We start from the raw sequence: 13,018 nt of genomic DNA on the forward strand, positions 1-13,018 counted from the left end.
TGACATGATAATATAGTACAAAGGGGAGAAGCAGTAGAGAAGTTCAGTATGTTATATGTGAAATGGAATAATATTATTTGAAGATACTAGAATGTGATAATTTAAAGTTGCATAATATAAACTCTAGAACCATGAAAGAGAGAAAATGGGGCTGGAAAGGCAGAACAACTGAATGAAAGAAAGAAGAAGGAAGAAAGGAAGGAAGGAAGGAAGGAAGGAAGGAAGGAAAGAAGGAAAGAAAAAGTAGTTAGCTAAAATAACCATGTATGTGTAGTGGCTAATAACTTGGACGGCCCAGGTTTAAACCATTTTATTCCCTCTTGGTCAAATTAAAACATGCTCCTTGCTTATTGATGTAGTTTGCAAAATGAAGGCCATGTTATTGTTTGTAAATCAACCACTGTAAGTCCTGAAGACAGTAAAACTGAGGAAGAAGGTAAGGGAAAATCTGCATGGTGGATGCTGTCAAGTACCCTTACTTAGCATTGCAGGAGGAATTAGGTTCATGGGCCAATGACACCTTTAGATGTTGATAGTCTCTTAAGCCAGGGGTCTTGCTATAGGGGCAAGTATACTGGCTCTAGGTAATTGGAAAATAAAACTATTCTCACTTCCAGCATTCAGTCATGTAAACATTTATGGGAACTTAGAGGAAGATTAAGACAAATCATACAGAAACCACCCAAAAAAGACCTGGTGCTGAGCCAGGAGATTGGAATGTTGAGGTTTATGTTAAATGGTTTAGGGATTCCTGAACTAGCTACTGAGGATAATGAAATAAAATGACATGGAAATATCCAAACAGAGAAAAGGTGGGCATACTTCTCTCATACCCACGGAAGCCATTAGTGTGAACACTGTGGGCTTAACTCAGCATCCATAGGAAGAAACCACCTACTGATGATTTTAGGCAGATTTCTCTGAAGTCAAGGGTCTGCACAAAACCAGCAAATAAATCATACTGGACTCCTTCCAGAAGCCCCAGTGGTCTAAAAACAGGGATTCAGTAGAACTGACACCTACTCAGCTCTAGGATTTGGTTATCCTTTTGTTAGTGAGACTTCTTGCTCAACTATAGACCCCAACAGTTATATCGCACTTTATTAGAACATTGACAATGAATGAAACATTCCAGTCCCCTTATCAGAAAAACCCTGATAGCAATGGAATGCCTAGAAGACATCCCCCCATATCCCCTTCCTTGCTCATGATCAGGGGCTAAACATATACTGACCTCATCTGTGATCATGTGCTCCCTGCCTTCTCTCCTGCATGTAACCCCCTAAACCTGTCCTAAAAAATTCTAGGTGTCCACCTTGCAAGCAGAGAGCTCAGTTGTTAAGGCTTGAGCCTACCAGTTCACACAGATATAGGCACCTGGAACTAAAATTTTCCCTCTTTTCTAAACCCTTATCTCTTGAGTTATTGTTTTCTCTTGCAATGAGTTTATCCAAGTTTGTTTAGCAATAATGTTGGCAAACCCAGCCAGGACCTATGCTTTCAATCTGTCCAGCCACCTCAGGGTTCTCTGGGACAGAGCAGTTGGCTCCATCAGTTCATCAGGGCTCACCCACTGATTTCCTGAGTTAATGGCTGTGATGCATGGTTTCTTATCAATCTTACAGAAGCAGCCAGCGAAAATACAATTAAAGGTTTATAATATTGGAGAGTCTATCAGTGTATTTCATGTGGAACAATTCCTCTGATCAAGAAAGGCACTTTGCTTTTACTAATCTACAAAAGGGACCAAAGTAACATTGGATTATCTGGCTATATCACATTTCATATCACATTTGGAACAGTGGTCTCATTAAACACAGAAACAGAAATTCAATGTTACTTTAAATAGGCATGGAAAGAGGCATGAACATATGGCTAATATATTGGATAGATATATTTTTCAATTGGATATGAAAGAGAGCCAAGGAGATACTCCACAGGAAACATTTCTTAGAACCAGAGGTGGGACTAAGGAAATGGGGAGACTGCAGTTCCCCAGCTTTATATCTTTATATCTTCTGTTTTGATAGACCCAATTATGCTTATAATAATGCCAGGCATAAGTGTAATATACACTAAAAGGTAGCTATGTGTTTGTGATTGACCTTTTTTAATACTCTTCAAGTAAGTTTTCATTTTGGAACATTCCAGACCTGATAGTGGTTTTATAGTCCTCTGCTTAACTGTTGTTGATAGTAAAACATGTCAATTCCTATAAGTGTGCAATGCCATAAAAAGTTTTCTCTGTTGTCATTCAGGGAAAACAACATGGCATCTTTAATAATTCCCATTGGTATTTATCATCAGTTGGGTATTGTTAGGTCTCTAAATACATCACATCTATATTATTACCCTCTCAATATATATGACTCTTTATGAAGAAAATAGAGAAAATATTAACATTTGTCATTATTTTAGGGAAATACTATTATTTTTGGAAAGAGAACCTCTCCAGGTTTCAATGTGTCTGACTCAAGTAGTGCTCTGAAACACTGTAAAACTGGTAAGTTGTAGGGGAAGCTTTAACATACATTAAAAAATATAGAACCATTTCTAGATATTGAGTTTCAATCCCGTTGTTCATAGGTAGAGTCAAATGTGAAAAGTTCTTTAGGTGAACACCATGATAACATTAGAGAATTCTAGAAGGCATTATCATTCTAGTTGTCATACAAATACAGCATATTTTCATTATAAGTGTGACAGTATGGGGCAAATTAAATAATTGAGTACACTTTGATATACTTCAAGTGATGTTATTTTCCATTTGTTAAAGAATTTTCATGTCAAACTTCCTAATGTCCATATCATTACTAATATACATTTGAGAGCATTTCCAATCCATGCCAAATGGTGACGTCTCAAGAAGTAGGTAGCTGAATGAAATCTTTGCTTTTTTTCTTTTTTCCAAAGAAATGTGTTATTCCCTGTGCTTATAAACCTACTAGACTTAACACTTCAATTTATCCTGTTCTGTTAAGCAAACAAACAACAAATATCAGCTCAGATGACTAGTATCATGTGGACAAGAATATGATTTTTGGCAAAACTAAGCCATAATAGATTTTATTTCATATTCTTCTGTGTTAAGATTACAAAACTTTTTAAACATTCATTTTAATGGAATAAATTACTCATATATTCTCAAGTAGTTTGACAGATTGTTCTCTGTAGATCAAGCAACTTGTAGATCAATCACAATTTGTCCTTTTTCTTCATAATATGATGCCTGTGATCTGTGATTAAATTTCTACTTCTAATACTCAGCTCAACTATATTTTCTGCACGGTGAGTCTGTGTCTTAGAATTAAGAATCAAATGTTGATTTCATTTGTTTTTTATAAAATGCTGTTTATATATCTTTCTCCTCAGCCATTTTAGAACAGTTTGAAAGTTGTTTACAGTAAGAAGAAAGCTAAAGAACTTTTTTTCTATGGGAAGGGGGATGCTGGGCAGATAATCAAAATGATTCCCTTGAAAACATAAAATTTTTCTTTTTACTCTCTCACCCCTTGCCTCTTCTACACTTGTAGGGAGTGTGTGGGAGAATGTATATGCATGTGTGTCTATGTCTATGGTTTAGAGTAAAAACTAATATGTAAAAATGTGCTTTAAACAAATATTACAGATTGGTGCAAGTTACACTATCAAAGCAGAAAAAAACATAAAAAGTAGAAAAATTCTTTGACTTTGAATAAACCTATCTTTTCTACAGTTATCACTAATGCATTATTCCAAAGTTTTTCTCTTTAAATATCTGTCAGCTTTCACTCACTTCATCAACATCTCTATTGATGACCCTTGTAACATCTATTATGGAGAATATAAGAATAATTGATCTATTTTCAAGGAGCTTAAAGTGATCTGGGGAAAGAAGAATCATAACACCAAAAATGAGAGACCTTGGATTAGAACAAATTTCCATAGCTCTTAATCTAGTGTTCCTTCAATTTCAGAATATTTACACCTAATGCACATGGTATACCTAGTGAATAAGTAAATGGTAGAGCACATGAAATGGACCATAAATACACTGGAAATTGGTATGGGTTTTATAAAAGAGAGGCCTCAAGGTGTCCTGAAGGATAAGGCTATATGGACAGGATTTGTCTACCTAAAAAGAAAAAAAACATGTACGGATAGAAAAAAAGAAATGGACGGGGAATACAGAAAACCACAAATTTGTTTTTTTACCAAAACAGAAGTTGTATTTTGGCACTATAAGAAAACAATACTGGATATTTAGAGTAGATGAGAGGCTGATTGTGAAGGACTAGGTGAACTTGGGGATTGATAAGGGAGTTAGGTAATCGTTTTGTTAAGGAGACACTGATAGGATGAAAACAGAATTCTTGAGTAATGTTCAATTCCTAAAAGTAAACTATATTTGTGGGATAATTACATTATGCATCATCAATAAAATGCAATTCTATATAGCCATAAAATGATTTGGATTTTCATGTGCTCTTAGAAATGTATTTTTAATGTCAATTTTTAATGTCAATTCCTTGACAAACCCAAGGAAAATAACTATACATGTGAACACTATTCTCTCAATAAATAGCATTGAACACTATGGTTTTAATAAAAAGCATATAAATGTAAATATATACTAGTACCCACAACACACAAAGAACACACACACACTGTACTAATGTGTATATTACTGTTCTCAGAGGATATCCAGGAAATAGATTGTTTATCCAGGAAATAGATTGTTATATCCTGCTGCTCTGTGTGCCATGTTTTCTTTTCCATTCACATAAGCTACTTTGATCCTTTTCAAAAATAAATTAGGGAAAAATACGTACTTCTAACAATTTTATTGGAATGGTTATTCTGTTTCTGTTTAAAAATGCTTCAACATCCAATTTGACATTTAAAAGTAAATATGCTTAAAATTCCTAATTTACATGGATTTTGCTTTAACACTGATTTTAATGTAGATCCTGAATATTCATATATATTTTATTCATTCATTCACTCCTTCAATAAATATTAGTAATATGCAAGAATGTGTATAAACTATTTCATGTATATTTGAAGTCTATCCTGTTCTCCTCAAATGCAGTTTTAAAAATGAGATTTCAAAAAGCGTAGTGTGGATATTTTAAATATTACCCATAAAACTGAAAGAAGATACAACTTTTCTAAACATGAAAATAACTTTATGTACTTAATGTGGCTTAGTACCAAATTTGTGTCAATCCAAGTTTCTCAGAGTAAGAACTTGGCCAGAGGATATGTCTATGTAGGAAAAATACATCCCCAGTTGGATAAATGTACCCATGGGATTGCCTCAGAGAAACAGAGTGTACAGCATTATGATGCTTCTTCCTTCTGTTTCTGATGATTGGGAGCATAAATTGCAGGAAATTGATGGGAATATGGGAAAAGGAGATGCAACGCTATTCCTGGGATTCACATGAGGCACTTTCCTATGAAAGTATTTTCCCCTCTCTGGTAAAAAACAATGGCACAAAAGGAAGGCTTTAATTACTGCAGGAGCTTTTTAAGAACCTAGATAACTGAGGAACTATTATGGTTGAAAATATTTTTTTAAGAACAAAGCCAACAAAACCAGTGTTGTTATAAGGCTGGGCTGATGGGAAAGCTATGGTATAAATTTAGATGACTGTAGTGAAAGAATGGTATTTCTATTACCCACATCAGTCAGTTACCTCAATTACCTCATTTTATCATTTTGAAGCTGTGATAAGTAAACATGCACAAGCTAACCAGTGGTCCTCTGTATAGCACTAAACAAATGAATGAATGAATACACACTGAAAAGAAAATAAATTCAGTTCCATTTGGCTGGGGACTTTCTACATCCTTGGTATATCCTGCTTAAAATTACAGAAGAGGCATTTGAGGTGAATAATGTTAAATTTTGAGTGAATGAATTATGTATGCAATATATATATTATGTATACATATGTAAATTCATGGTTTGACTCTACTAATGTGCAGTGACCATCACTGGTATTAGCATAAGCTGTGAGGGATTCATGCAAGAATGGAGCAGGAAAGAGAAGATGTGCTTTTCTCAGGACCTAAAAACTTATAAGGAAGACTTAATTTAAGACATTAATTAATTGTTCTTTACCAGAATCTCTTTCAAAGTATGGGTCTCTAGAATCCTTGCTATATTTTCTACATTTATCATTTCCAGGTTAAGAAACTCAATAATATTCTGTGAATGTGGAACCCACCATGATCCTTATCTTATTTATGGAGATCTTTATAGCACAAACAGGCATTCAGTATCATGGAGTTTGATTTTTTGTTTGTTTGTTTACTGAGGAGGAAAAATAACCCTCAAAAGGAGATACTCGTCATATGTTGCCCAATGAGTAACTCAGCTAGGTGTCGTATTGAGGGCTTTGGAATCCAAGTTCACAGTCTATATGATTGTGATTTCATGTGCTGTTTTTGTTTTTGTCTTTCAGAAATGTATAGTCTGAATTCTTCTTACTGTTTGGAATGCTGCTCTGGGCCATTTGTAATATCACTGACCAATAAAATTTCCCAAAAGTGGGAGGTGCTTTAAGTTCACCTGTCTGAGTATCAAAATTAGACACCAACATGAACCATCCTTTGTGTAAACACAACTTTTCTGCCCACAATTCTTACTCATTTTGATTATGATGACATAAAGTTGATAACATGGAAAGGGTGAACCATTCAGTGGTGTCTGAGTTCATTTTGCTGGGACTTTCCAAATCTCAGAATCTTCAGATTTTATTCTTCCTAGGATTCTCTGTGGTCTATGCTGGGATTGTGTTAGGAAACCTCCTCATCTTGGTCACCGTGACCTTTGACTCACGCCTTCACACACCAATGTATTTTCTGCTTATCAACCTCTCCTGTATTGATATGATCCTGGCTTCTTTTGCTACCCCTAAGATGATTGTGGATTTCCTCCGAAAGCAGAAGACCATCTCTTGGTGGGGATGTTATTCTCAGATGTTCTTCATGCACCTCCTAGGTGGGAGTGAGATGATGTTGCTCGTAGCCATGGCAATAGACAGGTATGTTGCCATATGCAAACCCCTCCATTACATGTCCATCATGAACCCCCGAGTGCTTGGTGGGCTGCTGCTATCCTCCTACACAGTTGGATTTGTGCACTCATCTAGTCAAATGGCTTTCATGTTGAATTTGCCCTTCTGCGGTCCCAACGTGGTGGACAGCTTCTTCTGTGACCTTCCCCTTGTGATCAAACTCGCCTGCAAGGATACCTACATGCTACAACTGCTGGTCATTGCTGACAGTGGCCTCCTGTCCCTGGTCTGCTTCCTCCTCTTGCTTGTCTCCTACACGGTCATCATACACTCAGTCAGGCACCGTGCTGCTAGTGGTTCCGCCAAGGCCTTCTCCACTCTCTCGGCACACATCACGGTTGTGACTCTCTTCTTTGCCCCATGTGTCTTTATCTATGTATGGCCCTTCAGCAGATACTCTGTAGATAAAATTCTTTCTGTGTTTTATACAATTTTCACACCTCTCTTAAATCCTATTATTTATACATTAAGGAATCAAGAAGTAAAAGCAGCCATTAAGAAGATAAGAACTCGACATATAAATTCAAAACCCACTTTGTAGATGATGTTTTCAAAGAGGTAATTTTTTGTTTTGGACATTATTAAGGAATAAACTTTTAATGTATTTCAAGTTCTGTATAAGGAAACAGTAGATGTAATTGTTAGATAGGAAACCCCTCTTCTGTCATCATCAATGGTTAAAGCATGACATCTCCATTCTGGAAGACATGCATTTAAATCCTCTGTTCACTGGGGCACCTGGGTTGCTCAGTGGGTTAAGGGTCTGATTCTTGATTTCGGCTCAGGTTGTGATCTCACTGTTTGTGAGGTGGAGCCCTACTTTGGGCTTTTTGCTGATAGTGCAGAGCCTGCTTGGGAGTCTCATTTTCTCCCTCTCTGCTCCTCCCCCACTCATGCTCTCTCCTTTCTCTCTCTCTCTCAAAATAAATAAATGAACTTTAAAAAAATCTTCTCTTCACTACTGTTTCTAATGCAAATTTGAAAAAATGAATAAATTATCTACTTAGCTTCTCTATCTATAAAAACTTCTTTATATATTTCTTTTATAATTTTGGCATGTTTTTAAAGTTTATTTATGTATGTTAAGACAGAGAGAGAGAGAAAGAGAATGAGTGGGGAAAAGGCAGAGAGAGGGAGAGAGAGAATCCCAAGAGGTTCCACAATGTCAGTTCAGAGTCTAACTCCGGACTCAAAATCACGAACTTTGAGATCATGACCTTGGTCGAAATCAGGAGTTAGATGTTTAACAGACTGAGCCACCCTGGCACCCCAGCGTGTTTTTAATCTTTACAAAATACATTATTAGCGTTGCTATTATACTTGTAGTTTTTGTTGGGAATCTGTACGTAGAAAATGCACACAGATGATGCCTCACATTGCTATTTGGCTGAGTGCCTGGGTAACTGCTCTTTGGTGCTGGAAAAGTACATTTAGTACATAATCCCTACTACTGTGTATTAACTTTGTTACTGAGTTGCCCCAGACACAGTGCCTCCAACCATCCTTCACATATGTTGTGAGCTTGGCACAGTGTGCCAGAAGGCTCATCCAGGGTTTCAGAAAGTTTACAGCCCATGGATGGAAAGAGTGAACTAAATTTGCAGTTGTGCTGTGGCATGAACAGTACTATGGTACATGGTTGTAAGTCCAAAACAAATTTTTCAGTAATAACACCAATATTTGTCTCTTCTTTTTTTCTGAGTCCACTGATAAATTGATTCATGGGGCCTACATGGGGTAGGGGTGATTGATACCCCTGAAAAGTCTATAATCAATTCTTTGTACCAGTATCAAGCTTTTTTGTTTTTAAATACGGTTTACAAATAGAAAAAAAAAATCACTGTCTTTAGTATACAATTTTGTGAGTTTTGACAAATGCATAGCCATGTAACGAACGATCACAATGAGATTATAGGAAAATGTCCTCAACCCTCACATTCCCCTGTGCCCCTTTGTGGTCTATCCCTCTCTCCTATCTTCTGGCTCTGATAATAGAATCTGTTTTTTTGTACCTAGGTTGCCTTTTCTAGACTGTCATGTAAGTGAACTCATATAGTAAATGGCCTTTTTAAAATGTTTTTATTTTATTTCCAGTTAGTTAGCATATAGCATAATATTAGTTTCAGGTGTACAATATGGTGACCCAACACTTCCACACAATACCTTGTGCTCATCACAAGTGCCCTCCTTAATCCCCATCACCTATTTAATCCATCCTCCCACCTACCTCCCCTCTGGTAACCATCAGTTTGTTCTCCATAGTTCAGAGTCTATTTCTTAGTTTGCCTCTTTTTTTCCCCCATGCTTGTTTGTTTCGGTTCTTTAATTTCAGGTATGAGTGAAATCAGATGGTGTTTGTCTTTCTCTGACTGATTTATTTCTCTTAGCATAATACTCTCTAGCTCCACCCACATCCTTGAAAATGGCACAATTTCATTATTTTTTTATGGCTGAGTGATATTCCATTGTATGTATACACCATGTCATTTTTTCCCCTCCAGATATGTGTTTAGAGTTAGGGTCAGGATTAGGACCAGGGTGAGGGTATGTTCCTGGTATCCTGCAGTTCAGAGATTTCTCCAGAGGGTTAGGTTAGGGTTAGGTTTAGTGTTAGGGATTAGGGGCTTGGGGGAGTTATCATTCGGGTAATCGTTAGGTTTAAAGTTAAGGGTAAGGTTAAGTTTAAGGTTAGGTTTAGGATTAAGGTATGTGCCTGGTATCCTGCAGCTCAGAGACTTCTGCACAGAATAAAACCCCCGATTTCTGCTGGGGTGAGAATAGACATGGCAGCCATCCACTGAGCTGGGCAAGGAGGACATTTGTGGCTGTAAATACTCTTTTGTTATTGTTGTTTCTAAGTTTTTATTTAAATTCTAGTCAGTTAACATACAGTATAATATTAAATTCAAGTGTACAATATAGTGATTCAACATTTTGATACAACACTTGTTCAGCACAAGTGCACTCCTTAATCCCCATCTTTGGGGATTTGACCCTATTTGATCCATCCCCCACCTCTCCCTTGGTAACCATCAGTTTATTCTCTATAGATAGGAGTCTGTTTCTTGGTTTGCCTCTCTCTTTTTTTCCCTTTTCTCATTTGTTTTGTTCCTAAATTTTACATATGAGTGAAATCATACAGCATTTGTCTTTCTCTATTTTGCTTAGCAAAATACTCTCTCACTCTATCCATGTCATTGCAAATGTCAAGATTCCGTTCTTTTTTATGGCTGAATAATATTTCATTGTATATATCTAACACTTCTTTATCCATTCACCAGTTGATGGACATTTGGGCTATTTCCATAGTTTGGCTATCATAAATAATGCTGCTGTAAACATTGGGGTGTATCTTTCCCTTTGAAATAGTGTTTTTGTATCCTTTGGGTAAATACCTAGTAGTATGATTGATTGCTGGATCCTAAGGTAGTTCTGTTTTTAACTTCTTGAGGAACTTCCATGTTGTTTTCCAGAGTGGCTGCACCAGTTTACATTCCCACCAACAGTGCAAGAGGAATGGTTCCCCTTTCTCTACATCCTCACTGGCACCTAATATTTCCTGTACTATTGATTTTAGTAATTCTGAGAGGTGTGAGGTGGTATCACATTGCAGTTTTGATTTGCATTTCCGTGTTGATGAGTGATGTTGAACATCTTTTCATGTGTCTGTTAGCCATATGCAGGGCTTCTTTGGAAAAATGTCTATTCATGTCTTCTGCCCATTTTGTAATTGGATCATTAGTTTTTCTGATGTTGAGTTGTAGAAAATGATGTTGAGTTGTAGAAATTCTTTATATATTTTGGTTACTAACTTTATCCAATATGTCATTTGCAAATATCTTCTCCCATTCCATAGGTTGCCCTTTAGTTTGTGCACAGTAAGTAGCCTTTTAAGCATGACTTCTTTCATTCAACATAATGCCTTTGAGATTCCTTCCAGAGCAAGTTGTTTTAATTATTATAAATCTATGGTACATTTTAATATCTATTAAATAAGTATCCTCATTGCTATTCTTCCTCAAATTGTCTTGAAACCAGTTCAGTTATTTATTAGTATGAACTAGAATGATTTTATCAAATGACATGAATACTTAGTAATTATAATTGCGTTAATCTTATACATTGATTTAGGGAAAAATATGATATTGACAATATTGGTCTTTTTAATCCTACACATGGTTTATTTCTGTACTTTTAAGGCCTTCTTTTGTATCTCCCAGTAAAGTTTTATAACTTTCTTCATTAAATACTGAAAATATTAATGTTATGAATTATTTTATTTTAATGTTTATGAGGTCATTTTAAAAAATGTTTATTTAATGTTTATGCATTTTTTGATAGAGACAGAGCATGAGTGGGGGAGGGGCAGAGAGAGAGGGAGACACAGAATCTGAAGCAGGCTCCAGGCTCCGAACTGACAGCACAGAGTCCAATGTGGGGCTCGAACTCATGGACTGTGAGATCATGACCTGAGCTGAAGTCAGACACTCAACTGACTGAGCCACCCAGGCACCCCCCCCAAAATGTTTATTTTAAGAGAGAAAGAGAGAGAAGGGGGTAAGGGCAGAGACGGATGGATAGAGAAAATCCCAAGCAGGCTCCACGCTGTCAGTGCAGAGCCGGATGTAGGGCTTGATCCCACCAACCGTGAGATCATGGACTGAGCCAAAATCAAGAGTCAAATGCTCAACCGACTGAGCCACCCAGGTGCCCCAAGGTCATTTTTAACTGTCACTTTTTGATAATTCTGTAATGAAGAAAATGTGTAGTTTTATATAGTTATGTGTATATATATATAGTTTTATATATATATTTACTTGAAATTAGCCACCTACCTGAACACTAAATAATTGACATTTTTAGTCGATTTTCTTGGGCTTAGAATATAATGTTTCAACTATGATAATCTTATGTTTTCCTATTATTTTCTAATATCTTATTTCATATTTTAGCTCATGACATTCTAAGACAATACTTTTTCTGAAATTTTTCTTGAATTCCAATGAACACTATATATATATATATATATATATATATATATATATATATATATATATATATGTCATAGATGTTCTGAGATATGTATGGAGAACTACTGATTAATATGTTTATACAATATGATGAAAATGTTATACATTTTTATGAAATAACATATTTGGGATGATAAAAACTAACATTTGCACTTCGCCTATTTGACATGGAAAAATTTACTAATTTCAGTCTATTGTCAATATTTCCAGTGGGTATAAATAAATGTTTTTTAATTGTAGAAGAAATGAATCTAAAGTTCGGTGTGCACAGCTCAATAAAAACTGGAAGAAGCTTACAAGAAGCTTCACTGCCACCTAGTGGCTGAAATCACCTGTTTCTCTTCCTACCTTTAACGAAATCCAAGAATTAGGAAGGAGGATTTATAAGAATGGTCTGGAGTCTTTCCAATCCTCCAGTAAGCAATCTATATGCAGCTTATACCTTTCAAAGAGGCAGTCAAGTTGATTACCATCTCACCATTACCCAAAATGGCCATTTTCTCAGACAGATTTTAATGTTACTTGAAGGGTTTTCAGTCTGCTAGTACCCGTCAGGTAAGTCCAGAATTCTAGGGGACATCATAACATATTAAGTCACCATGAGGAATTAGAATATTCTGAAAAAGGTAAGGCAGACTAGGACCAAAAAATTATCTATATGTCAAAAAACAATGTTCATGATTTTTAAATCTATTGCCTACCATAGATTTACAAAGCTAAGTCTTTAACCTCCCTAAAGTGTGGATGATCCTTCCAAACTGCAAGAGGAGCTAAAAATATATACTACTTGTCATCATTTTAGTCTGCAAGGCTAGAACACTTTGCTCAGAGTTGTTCTGCCATATGATTTTACTTTGAGCATAATTGGTCAGATAGGTTGATGTGTCTAAAGGAAAGTAAGACTTATTTGAGGCTACTAAA

General features: G+C 36.0%; 1 protein-coding gene across 1 annotated transcript; it reads left to right on the forward strand.

Annotated features, from left to right (window-relative positions):
- Nucleotides 1-1,639: 1,639 nt before the first annotated feature.
- LOC122222571 (olfactory receptor 4K13) lies at nt 1,640-7,608 on the forward strand. The gene is made up of 2 exons (XM_042943137.1): nt 1,640-1,652; nt 6,662-7,608. The coding sequence occupies exon 2, from the start codon at nt 6,670-6,672 to the stop codon at nt 7,606-7,608; it is 939 nt and encodes a 312-aa protein (XP_042799071.1). The 5' UTR covers nt 1,640-1,652; nt 6,662-6,669.
- Nucleotides 7,609-13,018: the final 5,410 nt, after the last annotated feature.

Source organism: Panthera leo, chromosome B3 (genome assembly GCF_018350215.1).
Source record: "Panthera leo isolate Ple1 chromosome B3, P.leo_Ple1_pat1.1, whole genome shotgun sequence".
Taxonomy (NCBI): domain Eukaryota; kingdom Metazoa; phylum Chordata; class Mammalia; order Carnivora; family Felidae; genus Panthera; species Panthera leo.

Bases quoted from the DNA above. Each gene is read 5' to 3' on its own strand.
- LOC122222571 (XM_042943137.1), top strand. From the start codon at position 6,670: ATGGAAAGGGTGAACCATTCAGTGGTGTCTGAGTTCATTTTGCTGGGA.